Source organism: Chinchilla lanigera, unplaced genomic scaffold (genome assembly GCF_000276665.1).
Source record: "Chinchilla lanigera isolate Chin_1 unplaced genomic scaffold, ChiLan1.0 scaffold00007, whole genome shotgun sequence".
Lineage (NCBI taxonomy): Eukaryota > Metazoa > Chordata > Mammalia > Rodentia > Chinchillidae > Chinchilla > Chinchilla lanigera.
The window spans coordinates 33,108,445-33,130,428 of record NW_004955408.1 but is presented as its reverse complement, the minus strand read 5'-3'; the positions used below and the strand labels follow the sequence as shown (position 1 = coordinate 33,130,428).

Genomic DNA, 21,984 nt, shown 5'->3' with positions numbered 1-21,984 from the left:
GCACTCTTCATTAACACTCTGCCCTCAGTTCCTCTAAGTACAGATGGATCTTTAATTCTCAAGTTTTAAATTCCATTTAGATGCACATTTTTCGTTGAAGATCACTTCTTTTCTATTACATGGTCTGAAGAGAGTAAGTCATTTGCATGACCAAATCAGCTTTAAAATTTATATAGGAACTCCTTTTAAGAAGTAATAGGGTATGTATATGTGTTTGGTTATTGGAACATAAGAACCCAAGTCAGGTAGAAAAAGGGATAAAGAGAATTTTGTGTTGTTTTCTGAAGAGGTTTTTTTATTTTTATTTTTTTCTTAAAAGTAGAGCTTATGTGGCACTTTTCATGCTGGAAGCAGAGTTTTCTCAGCCCTAAACAATTGCAGAACACCCATGGGGCACAGCTGAGGCGGAGAAGCAGAGCTTAGAGGAAGGGAGCATTGCAGGAGAGCCCTTGGGAGCGGTACACACATCTGGTTAGCCAGGAGACTGAGGTTACCATTGGCTTAAGAATCTAGACTATTTGGGTCAAGTCTTGGTTCTGTTTTGGCATATGTACATTTGGGCTAAACTGCTGGAACGTAAGAGTTTGCCATTCAGTGAGAAACCTGCAGCTGCTTTCAGCGGCTTCTGCTTTATTTGTAGTGCACCTTTGTGGGATCTGCATGGTGTTGTGTACAGGCTGGGTGGGGCACAGTGCTTCCTTGAGGAAGTTGGTAGGAGGAAGAGTCCTATTTTAACTCTAGCTGTTTCTATTTATAGTACTAGTACGGTTTGTTTTGTTTTTCAGTCTTTTTGAAGGAAAACTGAAAACTATGGTTAGAGCTAGAGATCTTTTCTTGAGGGATTTTGGCTTTGTTTGAAGCCTGCCTGGGGGACCTGCCCTGGCACCCTGAAGCATAACAGTCTTCCTCTTCTAATCCGATGCAGAGTCACTGCTCCCAGTCACATCTCACAAGGGAAAAACGGGTAAGCAGAACTGTATGTTGTTGAAATGTTGCTCTCAGAACCTTCCTCTTCTTGGTGGGATAATACTTGATTATATTTGAGTATATTTATTTATGTGAGGTTTCTGACTTAGTGTAATGTGAATCAATCAAGAATTCATCTAGTATTTAATTTGCTGAATGTTGAGTGACGATGGATCAAAGTAGCTTTAGTTAGAGGTAAGTTTAGATACTGCGACCGTATATTGTATAATAGGTTTTCTTATGCATTTAAATGTCTTTTCTTCATGATTAGGCAATTTCGTTTTCATGAGCTATCTCAGAGTTCCTGAAAGTAAGCAGGCACCACTAAATTCAGTTAGTTAACACATACTGAGCACCCATGATTCTTTTAGGTGCTGATCAGTGTGAGTGTTTCAGGTGTGTTACTACCAGTAACTCAGGACATGTCTTAGTGGTAGAGAGTGGCAGAACTTATTCTCTTGCACATACGCTTGTCTCTGTGAATACTTTTCTGTTAGAGAGCAGAGGATAAGCAGACCAGCAGAATCAGTTCTCTCAGAGTCATCCTAGGCCATCTGATGGACCAGCACAATTTCATAGCAGATAGGGTTGAATATTATTTGTAATCTGGGGTTTGGGGCAGCCAAACGTATCTTAAGTGATGTCAGGTGGATTTGGATCTACTTCTCAAGGCAATATTTATTTTTATAATGAATGTTTTATAACAAATGATTTTTATAATTCCAAAGTGGGAGATGTGCTGTTGACATCTGGCTGCAGTCAGGGCAGAAAGAGACAGAGGGGAGGAGGGAGAGGGCATGTGTACAACTATAAATCACAAGAAATGGCTGTTTCCATTAGTAGATTGACATCCCTCCTCCCAATCACTAGATTTCTCTTGGAATGATAAGGATTTAAAACACCTGGGGTTCAGACAATCTGTCAGGTTAGGGAGACTTGATTGCATCCATATTTGCTTTTGAAGCAGGCAGTGTGATTGCTTTGGTCACTTTTTCAAATTTCACAATTTGAAATGTATCCTAGCCTGAGACACTAAGAGCAGCTTTAAGGGTGTATGTGTATTATCTAAGATATTTATAGGAAAACATCAAACCTTTTCAGTAACTTCTTTCCTATAAATATGGGTATTTTCAGCTTTAGCAACTCGTATGGTGTTACATACATTTACAAATACAACTTGCCATGTAAATAAATACCCTGTCTGGCTCCAAAACAGTTTGGTCAAAGGCACTTGTTTCCCCTGCTATGATACCCTCAGGTCAAGTAGAGGGGCCGGTTTCTCTTATTTGCTGTCTTGCATAGTGCTGTTTCACTAATATTAGTGAGGACCAAGTTTGCAGAGCATGTACTGTGCTGGTTGCTTTGCTAAGAGTTTTACCTGTCCCACCTTGTTTAATCACCAGGACCGACTTCTCTGTAGGCAGAGAAGTCTGTGCAGCTGAGGAAGCTCTGCTCAAGACTCCTCCCTGGAATGGCCACTTCCACAGTTCAGGACTGGTCTCACTGCAGGTTCATACAGCTAATTCTTCAAATAAACACTCTCTCTGTAAATGTCAACTCCTCAGATTCGTAAATGATCTCTATTGGTTGGGCAGACCAAAGTTAAGAAACCTGTCCTGGGTCACCCAGTGAGTGGTAGAGCCCAACTTTAAGCCCAGGCCTTCAAAGCACTCAGTACATGGCTAAGGAGTCTGATTATGTATTAATCTCCATTTGAATCCTAATATGAATACCTACCAAGTGAACTGATGGATTCTCCAGTATCACCTGTTGGAAGCTTTATGGCCAGAATCCAGACAGGGAGATAAAGGGGATGTCTGACGATGTCCAAAAGCTGAGAGTCATGGGTCAGGGGGTGGACATGTTGCCTCACATGGCTTGTTGCTATTGAGTGCTGTGTTTAGAGGTCTAGTTCTGAAAGGCTAATTCTGAAAGGTGACTGCCTGGATCCTGTCATCCAGGATCAGAGGATGGGGTAAGGCATAAGCATTAAGTGGGTTAAGCAGAAACCATTAATACAATCTGTAAAACATTTTAGTTATGTTGTTCCCTGCTCCAGTGTTTATTAGTGTAACACTCTTGCTTCTTAGGTCTTTGCTCTGAAAGTTAGACAGTTCAGTGTTAGAAGTGCTGTTTTTATTTTTGCTTGTTTGAATTTCTTTAATGGTGAAAGCTAGCTAATGATATAAAATTTTTGTGCTTGGACTGGTGATAAGCTATCTCAATAATTGTATTTTGTAGTTTATTAATCCACTCTACAGTGACTATAAAACCAGAGCGATGTTTAAATTCAAAATTATATAAGTTCAATAGAATTTAGCTTAGTGTCAGTTAATAAATTGTTGCCTACAATAAAAACCAGATTAGTGAAACAGCTTTGAAAGAAATGTGATAGCTCACTAAACCTCAACAAAACCACCATGTTCTTTGTCTCAAAGTTTAATACACATTTTCTCGCACACATATTGGCAAATTAGTAATCATGATTGTTTTAGAGATATTACTTGTAACTTTGATAGCTGCCAAGAAAACTTATGAGTATTTCTTCTCTATAAGGAAGAGATGTTTACAAATGAAATGAAGGAGGAAGGATCAATGAGAAATCTCATTAGCATATTAGGCTGTAGGAACTAAGTGAACATGGGAGACAGCCATGACTAATCACTCACTTGCTGTGGACACATGAACAATCTAAGTTGGGATCTGGCTAAGTAACAGGACTCCTTCATTGTAAGTGAACCTGTTAAGAACACCTAATCTGTAAAACAAACAGTGGGACACTTTTGGTTTTGTTTTTTTACTCTTCTCTGTATTTTCTATCAGTGTCTACAAAGTTTGTAAAATACTGTGTTTCAATGCATATATTTTTATCGTATCTGCCCTCCATTACCCTTGTTTACCCTCCCTCTTCCTCTCTCTTATTCTCTTCCCTTAATCTAATAATAGTTTCCTTTCTATTTTCAGGTCTTCTCTCTAGATTCCACATATTAGAGAGAACATGTGATCCTTGTGTTTCTGAGTTTGGCTTATTTTGCTTAACATGATGATCTCCATGTCCATCCATTTTCTCGAAAATGATGAAATTTTATTCTTTATGACTGAATAATACGTGTATGTGTAGTCTTTGTTCATCTCTTGATGGGCACCAAGGCTGGTACCATATCTTGGCTGGTGTGAACTGTACTGCTTAATAAACATGGGTATGCAGGTACAGGCTATTGCTTTTTAAAGGATTTACATACTGAGACAATTTTTTTTTAGATGAGAGCATATTTACTGGGGATGTGTAGAATACAGTACAGGCTGAGCCTCTAAATTAAATCAGAAGTATAGCATTAGTGAATTTCTAAAACTGAGAAACTCTTAATGGGAAAAGGGAGGGATTTGCAGGAATTAAGAAGCATTGAAATAAGGAAATGTTTCAGAACCTTCATATTGAAGTTGAAAAGAAGACTTACCGTCTATAGTGTTCACTAATGATTGAGGGGCAAGCTCTTGAGGCCTTTTTCTTCCCAAGAAAACATTTCTCAAATTAGGTGTTTTGGAGAGTAGGATTTGTTTTTCGGAATGAGAGTGTTAAAACACAATTGACTCAAATATATAAATTCTGCAATCCAGGGAATTCCTGTTACTGGGGAAGTGCTGATTGGGCTCATCACTTCAGAATCAGAAAGTCTTTCTATACTGTGGAGTATGCTAATGAGAACTGAGACAGTGGTCTGTGTGCAAGCCTCCGTAGTAAGGTTGCTCAGCTGCTTGAAGAGAAACTTGAAGGAGCTGTAGTTTTTGTTTCAGAGAAATCACAGTCGGTGGCAGTGCAATCACACAACCAGGTAGTGTACTTGTGATAGAATTTGAAACCAGCATTTTTTCCTCATTGTATTATCTCAGTGGTACAACCTAGGTATTCATCTTAATAGTCACAAATTAGCCCACTAAGTTGTAGCTTCCCAAGAACAAGAGCAAGCCTTCTTCCAGATAAGGCTAGTCAACATGTTGTTTCTATTTTGAATGGACCTGATCTTTAAATCTTGTTGAATCAGAAGTATAACATTGCTGAACTGAAAAATCAGTGTAAATATTTTCTTTCTTAAAGGAAGAAATGTCAGGGTACTATGGCTGTCAGCTTGTGCTAGAGGAATGGTATGGAGCAATTTCATGGGGATCCCTTAATTAGCATATGTGCTGTCACATCGATTAGCTTCTGAAAATACTAGTGTTCCTTGTTGTTTATGTATGAGATGTAAGTCCTCCCACTGTCGTCTAAAGTTGTACTACCTGAGAGTCATATTTCAAGGACATTGATGTGTTAACTCTCTTATGAGAATCTTCAAATTGAATTTTTAATGAAAAATACTTTTAAATGATGAAAGCAAGGTTTAAAATCCAGTAACAGTTAAATAACCCATCACTGCTCTAATTTGATGAGGAAAAGGATTAGGCAGTTCAACTATAAAGTGACCATTTTTAGAGTTCCCCATTTAACATCTTGATTAAAGATGGAGAATTACCATTACTGGAGTGGTATGAAGAGTGCAATTTGCTTTAATCCTTTAGCTGCATATTAGCTGGGGCAGAATTCAGTGGAACAGAAATGTTCTCTGTACAATAATTGCAGAATAATTCTCTAGGTTACTACTCAGATCTGCCTGAAGTACTGCATCCAGGCCTGAGAAGAGAGGAGTAAGAAGGTAGTTTTTCCTGTGATCAGAACAAAGATTATTTTTGTCTACTTGAGAATTAATCTTTACTCTTTTCCAAGCCAGTGCCTTGTGTGTTCATTGAAACCACTATGTTGCACACTAGGTATTTGGAAAAATAATTACAGTTTACGATTATGGTCATAAGTAAATAGTTTCTGATTTTACATGTCTTAAGAGAATAAACAGTATATATTTTCTCAGTTTCAGTACTGTTGCCAGGAGGCTGCTGTCTTTTGTCTCTCCTCCTGCCTTACTGGCTGCCCCTTTTTGGAATCTACTGGTTTTTCCATCCTTCTCCAGGTGCCACATGTCAGCTCCCCTCTTCACATTGAGCCTTTGACCCACTTCTAATTCAGCATTCATGTTCACCTGCCTCTTCATTGTTTTTCAGTGGTGGCTCATAGATGTCTCAAACTAAGCTTTCTAGAGGCAGACTCGAAACTCACAGTTCATTCATATGGCATCTTCATCGTTCTATTTGCTCAGACCACAAATATTTGAGTCTAGTCTAATCCCTCCCCTCCCCTCCCCCTTTCCCTCCCCTTTGTTTGGACAGGATTTCTGTAAATTGCTCAGGCTGGGCTGCCTCAGTTTTCCACAGTATTGGGACCACCACACCCAGCTAAAATGAAAAAAATTTTTTTCAGTGCTGGGGTAAAACCCAGGGGATCACACATGGTAGGAAAGCTCTCTACCACTGAACTGCGTCCCTAGCTTCTGTTTTTTGATTCTTACTTTTCATTTTCATACAAAGTCATAATGTCTCTATTCTGGAAATCTGTCCATAATCAGACTTCTAGTCCTCACACCCACAGTCAAGTCCCTGTCACCTGTTTTTGGTTGTTTTTGCAAGTGGTCTCTGAACATCCAGCCTTACCCTCTAATGCCTCTTCTTAACACAGCGGTTCAGTGATACTTTTAAAATATTAGTCAGTTCAAATTGTTTTTGCCAAAGACCCTCTTTCTCTCACACTTAAGTCTCCAAATCCTAGAAGTGAGCCATGAGTCCATAATGTGAACTTCAACCTCCTGTCCCACAATTGCTCCCTCCATCTCACTGCTGGACACAGTGGTCACCTTGCTTTCCCCTAGGGCAGTGGCAGGATCTTCCTCAGGGCTACACTTTCCCCAGATAGCCACATGATTTGTTTCTCACTTCCTACAGGTCCCTGCTTAGATGTCATCTTACCATGAGGGCTTTACACCCATCTATAAATACAACAACGTTCTCCTTACCTCTCTGTTCACTCCCTGCATTTCCTGCACTGTTTTGTTGAGGTGTGTGTGTTTGTGTATGTGCATAAAGTATTTCTGTATTATTCAGTGACTGAAACAAGTTGCATAAGGGCAGGAACTTGTTTTGTAAAACAGAATATGCTGGGTACATAATAGATTTTCAATAAATATGTAACAGTAAATGGACTTCAGATCTTTTTTTTTTTACAAAGGTTACTAAAATATGTTATTTTATACTATTTTTGATAGTTACATTGTTTCTTGGTAACTTTCTACATCCTCTGGACAGTTTCATTTTAATTTCTCTCCCTTAAAAGGACTTATCTGTACATGTTATAGTATTTTGAAAAAAAAAAAAACCTTCAAAAAAGATGTAGACATAATGTAATGACCATCTGTGTAACTTTCATGAATACCTTTTCACATCTGTTTCATCTCTCTTTTTATATCTATCTTTCTAAAAGTTTTTTTTTAAAGTTTTTTGGTGGTGGAGGTACAGTTTGGTTTTTGTTCATGAACTCTCTGCCTACCCCTATGTCTTCAAGATTTCTACCTACTTTCTCTTTCAGTAGATTTAGTGTTTCTGTTTTAATATTTAGATCTTTGATCCATTTTGACTATAGTTTATTGCATGGTGATAGACATAGGTCTAGTTTTAGTCTTCAGCATGTGGAGAACCAGTTTTTCTAGCACCATTTATTAAAGAGGCTGTCTTCCTTCCAGTGAACATGTTTGGCCCCTTTGTCAAAGTTAAGGTGGCTGAGTGTGTTTGTAGTTGTGTCTGCATCTTCTAATCTATTCGGTTGATCCTCAGGTCTGTTTTTTTTTGCCAGTACCATGCTGATTTCATCACAGTAGCTTTGTAATGTAATTTTAAGTCAGGAATTGTGATGCGTCCTCCTTTTCCTTTGTTTCCCAAGATTGCTTTTGCTATTCTAGGCCTCTTCTGGTTCCAGATAAATTTTAGGAATGTTTTCTGTAGATCTGTGAGGTATACTAATGGTCTTTTAATTGGGATTGCGTTGAATCTGTACAACAATTTTGGGAGTAGGCGATTTTCACAATGTTGTTTCTTCCTATCCATGAGCAGGGAATGTTTTTCCATTTTTTGCATTCTTCTTCGATCTCTTTTTTCAGGGTACTGTTAGTTTTCACTGTATAGATCTTTTTTTTGGTACAAGGAATCGAACTTACAACCTTGTGCTTGCTAAGCAGGCACTTGTGCCACTGAGCTATATCCCTGGCTTTGGTATAGATCTTTTACTTCCTTTGTTAGATTGATTGCTAAGTGTTTCATTTTTTATATGCTATTGTGAAAGATATGGTTTGCCTAATTTTTCTCTCACTGTGTTTGTTATTTGTGTACAGGAATGATGCTGATTTTTGAGTATTGACTTTGTATCCCGCTATGCTACTAAATTTGGTTATTAAATCTGTAAGCCTTTTGGTGGAGTTTTTGGGGTCTTCTGTGTAGAGTATCATATCATCTGTGAATAATGGTAATTTGACTTCTTCCTTTCCTATCCTTATTCCTTTTATTTTGTTCTTGTCTAATTGCTGTGCTAACATTGCCAGAATTATATTGAGTAGGAGTGGTGACAGTTGACATCTTTGTCTTGTTCCTGATTTTAAAGTGAAAGCTTTCAGTTTTTGTCCATTTCGTATGATGTTGGCTGTTGGTTTATCATAGATTGCTTTCATCAGAGATTGTCTGTAGGGTTTTTTTTTAATCATGAATGAGTTTTGGACTTTATTAAAAGCCTTTTCTGCATCAGTGGAGATGATCATGTGATTTTTGTCTTTGGGTATATTTTTATGGTGTATCACATTAATTGATTTGTGTATATTGAACCATCTCTGCATTTCTGAAATGAATATGACTTGGTTGTGATGTATAATCTTCTTGATGATTTGTTGCATTCTCTTTGCTAGTATTTTATTGAAGATTTTTGCATCTGTGTTCATTAGGGAGAGTGGCCTGGTAATTCTCTCTTTTGATTGGGTTTTTCTCTGATTTTGGTATCAGGGTGATACTTTCCTCCAAAAATGATTTAGGGAGAATTCCTTCCCTTTCAATTTCATTAAAGAGTTTGAGAAGAACTGGCATTAAGTCTTCTCTAAATTTCTTGTAGAATTCAGGTGTGAATCCATGACTACCTGGGCTCTTCTTTCTTGGTAAGTTTTTAATTTCATTTTCAATTTCGTTGGCTGATACTGAGTTCTTCAGGATTTCTGATTCAGCCCTCATAATTCATATGTATCTAGGAATCTGTGTCTATTTCCTCTGTTTTCCATCCTATGGGAGTAAATATTTTCAAAGTAGATATTGATAATCTTCTGAATTCCTATGGGATCTGTAGTGATTTCATCCTTTTCATTCCTTATTGTATCAATTTGAGTCTTTCTGATTTTTTTTCTTTTTTTGTTTTTTTTTCTGATACTGAGAATCGAATTCACGACTTGCACTTGCCATGCAGGCGCTGTGTCGCTGAGCTAAATCCCCAGCCCCTCTTTCTGTTTTTGATAAGGTTGGCTAGGGGTTTATCAATTTTATTTATTCTTTCAAAGAGCCAACTCTTTGACTCATTAATTCTTTGTATTGTTTTCTTAGTCTCAATTGTATTCATTTCTGCTCTGATCGTATAATTTCCTCCCTTCTTTAGTTTCTGGGCTTCATTTGCTCTTCTTTTTGTGGAAGCTTGAGGCACAGCATAAAATTGTTTATTTGTGCTCATTCTGTTTTCCTGAAGTGGGAATTCCCTGCTATAAATTTCCCTCTGAGGATTGCTTTCATTGTGTCCCACAGGTTTCCTTAAGTTGTTGTTTGATTGTACACATTGTTTAATTTCTTCTTTAATTTCATGTGTTACCCATTGGTTGTTCAGGAGGGTGTTATTTAATTTCCACATGTTTATGGAAGTTTTGCAGTTTCTTTGGTCATTAATTTCCAGTTTCATTGCACTGTGGTCCGATAGTATGCATGGGATAATTTCAGCTCCTTTTCATTTACTTAAGTATGTTCTATGGGCTCGTATGTGGTCTGTTTTGGAGAATGTCTCCTGTGCAGCTGAGAAAGAATGTGTGTTCTGATATTGTTGAGTGAAATACTGTAAAGATCTACAGTCATCCCTCCCAGTATTGTGGTTCACTTATTGCGGCTTCACTGTATCGCAGGTTTTACTAAAAATATATCTAATTCTGTATTGTGGAGTTTTCACTATATCCCAGGATTTTGCAGTGTATAGGTATTGATATAATATTTATGATTTTAATTATTTTTGCCTAAGGAATTTAAAACAATATATACAAATATAGAAAATGTTAATTTAAGCATATTGAAAGGTATTAAATAGGTGTAAAATACAGTATGTATTTCCACAGATGAATACTATACTGTACGCAATGGAAATGCAGTATGCCACTACCGCTTGCACAAATTTGCCATGTGAGATTGTACATGGCACACTATTTGGTGATGGAATGGAAGGCCCACCAACCTTAGCACTGTGTTCTGTATCCTGGGTGCTGATTGCCTCAGTGACCATAGCATCAGTCTGTTTGCTCTCCTGCACTGTGCCTATACATTCAGCATCTTTCCTTGCCCACTTCACATCAACGTCTGATCACTACATGTAGTGTTGCTCTGCAGTGTTGTGTTTTTGTGAAATTTTCATAAAAGTTTGAATTTATTTCAAGCCCTACGATGCCGCCCAAACATTCTGCTCTTTCTAAGGATCTTCTTGGCTGTGCAGTACATTCATCTCATCATCATCAACTTCATTGCCATCAGTACTGCACAGCTACATAATCCATGATCTTTATCATTCAAGTTGTAGTATACTTCACTGATGAGTACCCATATAGAATTTTACATGTTGTTAAAATTACATAGGTTTAAGAGTGTAGAAAGTGTTTAAGAGCATCTGAGGTGTTTATAAGAGTGTGGGAAAGGTTAATAAGAGTGGGAAAGGTTTTTAGGAGTATGAAAAGGTTTCTGACACCTTAAAGTATATACAAATAATAAAAGAAATATAATGCTGCTACTTCGCAGATTTTCACACAAATTTTCACCTATCGTGGGGGATCTCTGGAACGTAACTCCCGCCAAAAGTGAGGAATCACTGTACTAAGCCCATTTGTTCACAAGTTTGGATTAGCTCTGTTATTTCTTTGCTTATTTTTTTGTCTAGCTGATATATTTCTTTGTGACCATGGGGTGTTAAATAAAGTCCCCTGTTATGATTGTGTTACTGCTTATTTGATTTTTCATGTCTGTTAAAATTTGTCTTACACAGTTGGATGTTCTTGTATTTGGTGCATAGATATTTGTAATTGTTATCTCTTCCTCTTGCAGTTTTCCCCTGACAAGTATGTTGTGACCTTCTTTATCTCCTTTGATAATTCTTGGTTTGAACTTCACATTGTCTGCAATCAGAATAGGTACTCCTGCTTTTTCTCAGTTCCTGTCGCAGAGAGTATTGTTTTTCATCCTTTGCCTTTCAGTCTCTGAATTTCCTTTCAAGTTAAATGTGTTTCTTGTATACAGCATATTGTTGGATTTTTTTTTTTTTTGCTTTTAACAAGATCTTTATTGTTTGTATTTTTTTTTTCTTAAAGACCTTTAAAAATGTGGGTCAGTATTACCCTCTAGCCTGGTGTGTTAGCTTTCCATCACTATGAAAAAATATCTGAGGTGGTCAGCTTAAGGAGGAAAGGGTTATATTGCCCCTCAGTTTCAGAGGCTTTGTTCATGGTCCCTTGGCCCCGTTGCTGTGGACCTGTGGCCACACAGTGCATCATGGTGCAGGAGGCTGCTCACCTCATGGTGGCCAGGAAGCAAAAATGGATTTTGTTTCTTGATCCACTCTGCCATTCTGTTTCTTTTGATTGGTGAGTTGAGACCATTTACATTAATAGTTGTAACTGATATGTATTGGGTTACCTTTGTCATGTTATTTTCTAGCTCTTGGTTTTCTACTTTTTCTCTCTGTTTAATTGTTTGCTCTGCTTGGTGGTTCCCTTGTATTGTTGTTCTTGAAATTGTGGTCATTTTTATCTCATTCTAGAATATCTTTTGGTTCTCTTTGTGGGGTTGAATTTCTTCAGTTCTTTGTCATGGAAATATTTTATTTCTCCATTAAATTTGAAAGATAGTTTTGCAAGGTACATCAGTCTGGGTTGGAAGTTGTTTTCTTTCAGTTGTTTTTCTTTCAAGTTGTTTTCTTTCAGTTGTTTTTCTTTCAAGTTGTTTCACTTCACTCCAAGTGGTGGTTTATGTTGAGAAATCTGCTGTGATTGTGATAAGCTTTCCTTTATAGGTGATCTGTTTCTTTTCTCCCTAAGCTTTTGGTAGTCTGTTCTTTTGCTGAATTTCTGGGATCTTTATTATTATATGTCTGGGTGTAGATTTATTTTGGTTATGGATGATGTACATTCTATATCCCTCACTTACCTGTATATCAGATTCTTTTTCCATGCTTGGGAAATTTTCAGCTCTTACTTCTGCAAAAAGTCTTTTTTATGTCATTTGTGCTTACTCCTGCTGTTTCTTTTACACCTATTAATCTTACATTGTTTTTCTTTGCATCATCTTGCAGCTGTTGAATTGTTATTTCCTGGTTCCTTGTTATTTTTAGGAGATACTTTCATGATTGTTAGCTGCAATGCTGTCTTCAAGGTCTAAAAATGTATCTTCAGCTTCATTCAAGTGGTTTTGCCAGCTTTTGATGGAATTTTTAATTTCCTATTTATCTGTGTGAATCTCTTTCAGGTATTCTAATTCTTTCCTATATTGTTCATTGAAGGTTTCCAACATTTTTTTATGCTCTTCTGTTTTTTTAATGTACGTCTTCTATAGATGTGCCCAGCAATTCTTTCATTATTGTTGTCATTTCTTTTTTTAACCTGAGATATTATTTCTGATCTGGTATCTTCCATGGCATGATAGAGTTATTTCATTCTTTCAGTTGCTATCATTTCAGAAATTTCAAGTGTGTGACTTCCAAGCTCTTTTATATTGATATCTCCTGAACTTGTTCTGGGTGGAGTGGAGGTCTGAGATTGCATATTGCTCCTTTGTTTTTCCATTATCAAAGATTCAGTGGTTCCCTGGGACTCAGCTCTACTCCCATGATGGTGTGGGAGTAGCAGGACAAGGCTCCCGAAGCTCCTCTGTGCTCACTGTGGCTCCTGTGATGGGATGGAGGGCCAAGGTACAGTCACTGAGGCTCTCAAAGCTGTTGGGCCTCAGCGTGTCTCCCATGCCTGTGGCTGAGGGGTCGGGGTGGCTTACCGAGGTTCCTGAAGATGTGTGGGGCTCAGCTGGCTCCCATGCTGGTGGGAGAGGGGTCTTGTGATGTTAATGTGGACCAAGGATTGAGATTATGTCCCACAGAACTTCACTGTTGGAAAAATACCTTATTTCCTTGAGAAATATGTGTTCATCCTCTTTCCCAGCTGCCTTTTGCTCAGTGACTTCAATGTCTGTCAATGACTCCTGCCTGAATCGATGCCCACAGTGAGTGTAAAAATGGCAGTTTTCTATTTTCTATCATTTTTTGTATTTTTTTTTGGTTTTTTCTCCGGTACCGGGAACCGAATTCACGACCTTGCGCTTGCCAGGCAGGTGCTTTGCCGCTGAGCTAAATCCCCAGCCCCCATTTTTTGTATATTTATTAAGTGACATTCTTGTAGAACGTTTTCCTATCTCTTGCCCTCCTGTTTCTACTTCTTAAAGTCTTTTCTACTACTGGATGAATTGATGGATTTTTTTAATATTCAGTATGTTACAGTCCATTACCACCACTCATTTTGATACTCAAATTGTCCCATCACCAATCTACCAAAAATTTGCCAAATTCCACCAAAGTTCAATGAATGTCTGGAGGTAACTGGTGAGAGCCAAAGAGAGGTCAGTAGGAGTGTGTTGGGAGAAGCAGAAAGGTTGAATAAGGGGAATTCTGTATCACAGTTTAATGGGAAAAATAATTGAGGTTTGTTTTCTTTGATGTGGTCAGGCATTTGAGGAAATTTAAGGGTCCCCTAATAAGGGTATAACATTGAAGGGAACACATAGGATAATTGGGTCTCCCTAAGAGAAGAGGGCTCAGATGTGCCATGGTGGACAGCCGTGTCCTGCTGGCTTCCTGCCAGCTGTGGGATAAATGCCTTTCTGGCTGAGGCTGATGTGAATTTGGACCCCTTCTGTCCTTTCATTATTCCTGTCCTGGGTGGCACAATTTGGCAACGTATGGGAAGATACAGGTTTGTCACTTCCACAGTAGTCCCAAAAGCAACTCCACTGAGAAAGACGTTTTGGCTTTTCAAAAAAAAAAATTTTTAATACAGTTTCTATATCAATAGAATCAGACTTTGGATTGACCCCTGCACCTATTCAGAACGTTTAAAAGTTTTCTCAAGGTAATCTTAATGTCTTAAGTCTGAAAACAGGTTTGTTCATTGAACAGTGCTTCAGTAGACAAATTCTCCCAGCTGTGTTTAATTTCGGCATGGCTTGCTGGGGCTAAAAGTGTAACCTGTGGTTTCATTGTAAGTGGCTTGGGCTGTCTTCTGTGGTGCTTATTTAGTACCTGTTTTTGTTTGTGTCTTTGTTTTCTTCTGTAGACTAGATCAGCCTTTAACCAGATGATGTGGTATCCCAGGAGTGAAAAATCAGCCTCACAGCCAATGAGCAGTCTTCTTTATAGATTCTCTGTACCATAAAATTGTCATGACAGGTGCCAAAAAGGGTGAGAGTAATGGAAAATAGTCTAATAGGGGGAATGACAGCCTTTTCCTTGGCTTTTGTGATAGGAATTGGAATGTGTTTGTCATCCACCTCTAATTTATAGTCAGTATAGTTTGCAGAAGTAATATAACATTTGGATCTTACTCATGCACATTTTAAAGGCTATACCAGGATTATTTTTCCCACATGTGCTTAAATTCTATCTACAAAAATGTGTAATTAGGCCACTGTTTAAAGATAAAAGAATGGAGGAGATACTATTTCACCACCCATATTTACTCAGTACAAAGATTACTTGCATGTAGGACAGAAGTTAAATTTGGGGACTGTGGAGATAGTTTGAGTTGCCCTAACTTCAGGAATGAAGTATTTAGAAAATGAATGTGTTATATTTTGGTCAAGTTTCATATTCTCTTTCCTCTAAAGTTTTGATGTTTCATGATTCTTAGAGTGCCTAACACCAGATTATTTGCCACAGTGGAGCATGCTTACATTTTCCGGTGCACTGGATATTGTGTAACATTTATTTATAGAAGATGCTATTGGGGAGCCATTGATAGTGGTTACCCTAGAGATAAGGAAGTATACAGAAATGCTTATAAGGGACTAATATGTGTCTAGAGAAATATTATGGGCCATTTTTGTTAATTCAAACTTTTTATAATATAATGCTAAAACAAGCCTACTTAATTGGTCCCATTTAGAAATAGGTTGTTATACCACTTTGGATGAGAAAGAAAAATTGAGACTGCATATTTTTGCCATTGGTAAATACTTCTGAGATGACTGCCTTGCTTATCCTTGGCAAATAACAAAATATAAATTCTTATGTAATTTTCTTAACAAAATATAAATTCTTATGTAATTTTCTTAATGGATATCAGGCATAATTATCCTCATTTTCAGATGTAAAAACTGCTATTAAGATAAGTAAAATAACCAAGTAGAAGTCACTCAGCTGGCTAATAGCAGAGACAGTCTTTGAACTCAGGTCTTCTTGAGGATAAGAATTTTTAATATGACTTTCCTCTTCAGGACAAATAATAGTTGGAAAGAAAAACATTGTAAAGTTAGAATTTTAAAAATTAAAGTTACCCATAATTTCACATTCCAGAGATAAACACTTCTAGCATTTTAGGGATATTGTACATTATTGGTTTAAGAAAGTATTCCATTAGCTTAATTTAAAGCTGATGAACAGCACATGGAAATTATTTAAATTATAACGTCTTTTCTTTTAAAATGGTGGTTTAACAATCCCAGATCTTTGCACTAAATCATTAGTTACTTGCGAATGTTGTAGCATTTATACACACACACAGTTCAATTTGAAAGTGAACACTTTGGTTCCAAAGCCTGACATTGTTCTGCATGGGTGTCAGAACATCTCCAAGCCTTTCCTGTTGCCTGCAAACTAAAATTTGAGCACATTCACCTTTCTTCACCATGTTTCTTTCCACTTACTTTGGTCCCTTGTGAGGAACCCAAAGATACTGCTTTGGGCCCTGTGCTAGACTTTCTGTTCTCTGTTAAGTATCTCAATAAACTAGTTTCGTTTTCTGGAAGGTGTTTTGTTAGCACACATTTTACTGCCTTCCAGCTTGCTCACCTTAACCTCAGTTTCTTTATCTCTAGGCTTAAGGCATTAGGTAGAATCACCTAATATTCTTTTTAGCTCTGACATTCTGTAATTCTCAATGCTTCCTGGGGAGCATATGTCTGCGACTATTCAGCATCTGTCTGTGAACTAAGAGCAGAGGAAGTGCCTAGAATAGGTTCCCTGGCTTATGCTTCTCATCCTCACATTGTAATTGTGTGAGAAATGAAGGAGATAAAGGACTCCTTGGAGTCAGAGACAAGATGTACTCTTTAAAGTTCAGGGTTTGAATGTTCAAGGGAAGTCACTGGGAAAAATTTGCCAAATTCCACCAAAGTTCAATGAATGTCTGGAGGTAACTGGTGAGAGCCAAAGAGAGGTCAGTAGGAGTGTGTTGGGAGAAGCAGAAAGGTTGAATAAGGGAAACTTGATATTAACCTCTTATTACAGGTTGTAGCATTTCTAAATGGTGGTAGGGTCTGAATTGTGAGTGCCTGGGATAGACTGGAATTGAGAATTCTAAATGGTGGTAGGGTCTGAATTGTGAGTACCTAGGATAGACTGGAACTGAGAGCTGTAGATTGGTGATGGTCAGAACACTTCAACCACAGTTTGAGAAAGAAATTCATTCCCAATATAAGTTCACTGGATATAGATGAAAACACATATGATTCAGTGTCATGCCTGGGTTCAAGTCAGAAGTCATAATAACCAGCTTTGTGACAGTGACATCTTTAAATGTGGAAATGTAATCTCAGGTTGCCACCAAATAAAGACGTACATGTGAAGGCTTAGGGAACTGATCAGTAGTTGTTTCACCTTCCTAGACTTGGCCTCATTCTTCAGCCTCTTCTTGTTGTGCAGATTGAGTCCAGGCAGGGAGATGGGTCACCACTCCTACTTCTCTGTTTCTGAATATTCCGCACACCATGGTCTATATCACCTTCTATTCATTTTCTGGCTTGTGCTTCTTCTATAACTGATACTTGTACAGAAACTTTTCCTAAAGAGTTACTTAGATATTCCCTGGTTGGATTTATTTCTGTAAAGGGAAGTGTGAAATTGCACTTACTTCACTGCATCTGTAAAAGATTTGATATTTATAGCAATTACACATGGACAGTATTTGTACTTTAGGAAAATCTTTTGTGTGACCTTTCAGATGAGGCTTCTCCTCTGTTTACTCCCCTTTGAAGAGCTGTTGTTTGGATTAATGGCGATATGTTTGGAATTTACACAGAAGAAAACATTGTTTACAGAGTATGGGAGCTTTTAGAGGCAGTGATTCTCCTGCAATAATGTTAAAACACTCATTGGCTGTGTCACCATTCGAAGATGGTTAAAGATCTGGATCGTTCTTTTAAAGAAAACTGCAGTTTTCAGCTTCAGCCCTAATTCAAGACTTGGAGTAAGGACAAATAGTTTTCATGAGTTTACTGTATGTATAAACTGTATAACAATACCTATTTTACGACTTAGAGTGATTATCACGCAAGATGCTGTTTTTTAAAGGCCTAAAATTGTGTCTTTCACATAGTAAGTCCTTAGGAGGTACTGCTGGTATAGCAGTAAAGCAAGGATATTGCTGTTCAGGTGCAGAAGGCCTCAGGAATCCCTGGCCTGAAAACATCAAGAAAAGTCCAGTATATGACTTTTCACATGTGAAAAGTCCAGCAGAAGAACTGGGGAGAATGTCAGTTTTTAGGCTAGGTGTAACTGCAAATGAAATACTTATTGGTGAAATGTCAGTCTATAACCAGCCAGTAGAAACTACTCCATGAAAGAATGGAGCGTGACTTTCTCTACGCTGTGTCTTCCTGTCCTGACCAATTTACTACATCTTACCTTTGTTGGTGGCTCTGCCATGCTGTGACCTAGGCTAGAAACCTTGACTCTGCTTTTTCCTCTCCGTTATTGAATTGTTATTTAATTTCTGCATCAAAAGGAAAATTCTTGGTAAATTCTTCTCCTTTCTATCCTTTCTTCCAGTCCCAGGGTAGGAGATGGCTTGCTGCAGAAGAAGACTCCGAGAAGTACAAACGTTGGTAAAAGAAGTGAGAGGAATATAAATAAAGTGAAAGAACTTCCATGTTTATGGGTCAGAAAACTCAATAGTACTGTGACACAAACTCTTCCAGTTTATAGATTTAATAAAATTCTCAGTAGGAGAATTTTTATAAAAGTTAACAAGCTGATTCTAAAATTCACGTGAAAACACTAAGGTCTTAAACTAGCCAAAATGACTGACAAAAAGCATAAATTTGGAAGATGTATAATACCCAATACCCAATTTCAAGATTTATTATGAAACTACGATCACCAAAGCAGTGTGATATTGGTACAGGGATGGTATCAGAATCTTCCCAATCTATTAGATGTCTGATATGCCGAGTTCATGTTCTCTAAAATTGAAGAGTGAATTCTAGAAACAGCAGAGGTTAAGAGTATGAGATGTTTATTGAGGGATAGAAAGCTCCTGCCAGAGGGACAGGAGGTGACATCAGAAAGTGGGTTACCCGAGGACCCCATTTCTTAGAGGAAGTTTTGTAGAGTACAACCACATGGATACAATGTGGATTACAACTACCAATAAGATATATAATAAGTATAGCTGCTTAGGTAATATTGAACCAATGGGGAAGCAAATCACCTAGTTAGCAGGCATGGAAAAAACAAAGAACTTCTCAGGTCAGTGATGGATGCGGGGAGGGATTCATTCTTTGGGGAGTATGTAGGTGTGATCCTTTCCTTATTTTGAGACCTGGCCTCCAACTGGTACAGTGTGTTTCACCTTTTGTCTTAACTCTCTAAAGGGCCCAGCCCTCCCTGACTGCCTATATTTCTACCTAACTTAGCTGTCTATAATATTATTAGCATTAAGGTAGGTAAACAGGTTCAGAGAACAAAGAAGAGAGTCCAGAAATAGACCTACACACTTCATTTTTATTAAGGTGCCAAGCTAACTTAATAAAGAAACAATAATCTTTTCACCAAATGATATGGAACAGATTACCACCCTCCCCAAAAAAACCCTCATTCTTACCTCACACATACGAAAAATGAAATGGGGCATATAAATATAGAGCTAACTTCCAAGAAAAATCAAAATTCATTTTACCTTCGTTTGGATTTCTAATATTTCTTAAATATAATGAATTGTACTTTTTAAAACTAAAAACTTTTGTTTTTCAAAAGACACTGTTAAAACAGTAAAAAGGTAAATGACTGAAAGGAAATTATTGCAAAATGTATCTGAAAGAGGGCTTGTGTAGGGGAGCAAAACGAACTCATACAACTCAGTAATGAAAATACAAAATGGGGCTTGAATGTAGCTTTCTGGTGGAGAGCTTGTGGAACATGCATGAACCCTGGGTTCAATCTCCAGTACCGCCAAGACAAAACAACTCTTTTAAAGAGTATGCAAAAGGTTTGAACAAATGTTTTGCTAGTGAAGACAGACATGTAGCAAATAGATAAAAAAGATGCGTGACATCTTTTTAGACATTGGCTCCATATAAGTAATCCTGCAGTGGATGACTACATACCTGTTAGAAAGAGTAAGATCAAAGACTGAATATAACAGAGATTGGTGTCAATTTGGAGCAACTCTAATGTTGATATACTGCTGGCACAACCACTCTTAAAGTTATTTTCTTCACAAGTTAAACATACTCTGCTGTTTCACCCTGCCATTCCAGTGTTATATAGGAGTGCGCATAGCAGTTTCATTTGCAGTAGCTAAAAACTAGAAACATGTGCATTAGCAGTTGAGTAGATAAACTGGAATTCCACATGAAAAATCAATACTACTCAGTTAAAAAAGAAATGAACTATTGATGTATGCAAAAACATGCATGAGTATCAGAATAATTATGCTGAGTGAAAAGAGACAAAACATACAGGGTGTATTATATGAAACTCTAGAAAATGCAAATTAGTCAGCAGTAACAGAAGATAGAGCTCAGTGATTGCCTGGGGTTGGGGACTGTAGGAAGATGCAGGAGGGAGCATCTTTTAGGGGCGATGGATTTGAGATGTTCACTGTCTTTTTAAAATTAAGTTTATTGGTGTTGTAACAGAAAATGCCCCCCACTCAGTCTGTTAGTTGCACAGTTGACAGTTAATGTTGCAGTTCTGGTTGCTTTTGTCTCCTGGAAAGGGCTGGTCACTGTGATGCATAACTGGGCACTATGATACATATTGTAAGAACCAATCAAAGACAGCCAAATACTCTGCCTCTGTGTGTCCCCCTTTCCCCCCCTTTAAAACCTCCCTCCCCGGGCCTTTGAGGCCTGACATTTTGAGGGACAGTTGATTCCCTGTCAGTGCCCTCTGATATTAAATAAATCTGCCTCCAAATCTTGGGTGTTGGGCCGAGGATACAGCTCAGCCGCAGGGCGCATTCCTGGAAACATGAGGTCCTGAGTTCAAAAAAAAAAAAAAAAAATCAAATCCTAGGTGTTGTTTCTATATTTCTGCTTGTCATTGCAGTACATTTTAAATAGACATAGTGATCACTTTCACTGTCTTGATTGTGAAAATGAGCTTATCAAAACTTTTGTAAGTGTGTGCTTTAACTCTGTGCAGTTTATTGTATTATACCTCAAACTGAAGGGCAAGAATAAAGTAGGCTCTATATTTCTTTGATTTTGTGCACTGTCTGGAACACATACTTACAGATGCTTTGTAATTATTTCTTATAGTAAGTTTCTCTTTAAAGTGGAGAGAAGGGAAGCTAAGAAAATGTGTAAGGAATCATTGCAAATTCTGTAGTCTTACGCTTTTTAATTCAAATTAAAACAAAGTGAACCCCCTTTTTCTTCAAACAACTCTATTGTTTACTTTTCTGTCTTTAGTAAATGAGTTCTAGAAGAAAAAACAGAGCACATGTTTTTTGAGCCTTAGTTAGATTTGTACACCCTTATGTTCAGGAAAGGCCTAAGTCATATGGAAGTCCACCTTTTTGCATGTGAACTAACCGGGGCCCTAGGAGCTCTAGAACACGATAGGCCCTGGGTTGTTGGTGTGGACCTAACAGTTTCACTTTTCTTAGACTTCCTGTTAATTCTTTTTGGCAAATGCTTTCCCTCAGTCACTTGGTCACAGGATAGGTCTGAGAGTACCAGAAGCTGAAATAATGAGTTTAAAATAAGAATACAGGTTTGCTGACTCCCCATAAGGAAAAAGAACTTTAAGGATGCATCAGTAAAAGAGGCAGAAGGATCTGTTAGGGGAACATACAGAATGTACTCAAGAGCAGAGCACGGGTGCTCAAGAAAATGAGGTGCTATGCAGTTGGGGCGGGGCACACATTTAAGGGCTGTTATCGTATGGGTGATGGCAGATGTGTGTTCTCACTGCCTGCCAGGTGACAGTGCAAGCCGTCCACATGGGTTTGAAGTGAAAAAATGTGTGAGGTGTGCTGTCTCCATGCAGTGGCTTTCTGGGCTGAAGGAAAAGGCAATTTGCAGGTGAAAAGGGAGTGGGCAGAGCCATTTGCAGCTGCAAGAGAGGTGCCCAGTTCAGCTGTCTGCAGAGGAAATCAGTCGGGCTCTGGTCTGAAGCTGCAGCTTTTCTTTGGAAGTAAAATTTTAAATTCTTGACTTCCTGCTCCTTTCTACCTAGTTTTATATCTTCTAATCTACCTCAACTTTACTATTTTAGTCTGTTCTCCTTCCTAATTCAGAGGGAGAATGATGATTCTTTTCATTTTAAGGCAACTTGACAAAACACAC

At 38.0% G+C, this 21,984-nt stretch overlaps 1 protein-coding gene across 2 annotated transcripts in view; it reads left to right on the top strand.

Moving 5' to 3' along the window:
* Mcc (mutated in colorectal cancers) overlaps nt 1-21,984 on the top strand; it is a 336,531-nt gene that overhangs the window by 134,621 nt on the left and 179,926 nt on the right. Inside the window, exon 1 of one of the 2 annotated variants that reach the window (XM_005376514.2) lies at nt 830-964. The exons of the other annotated variant lie outside the window; for it this stretch is intronic. Within the exon in view, the coding sequence (XP_005376571.1) occupies nt 920-964 (45 nt within the window). The 5' untranslated portion in view covers nt 830-919. Of the gene's footprint in view, nt 1-829; nt 965-21,984 lie in introns of those variants that run through there. 2 annotated transcript variants of the gene reach the window in all.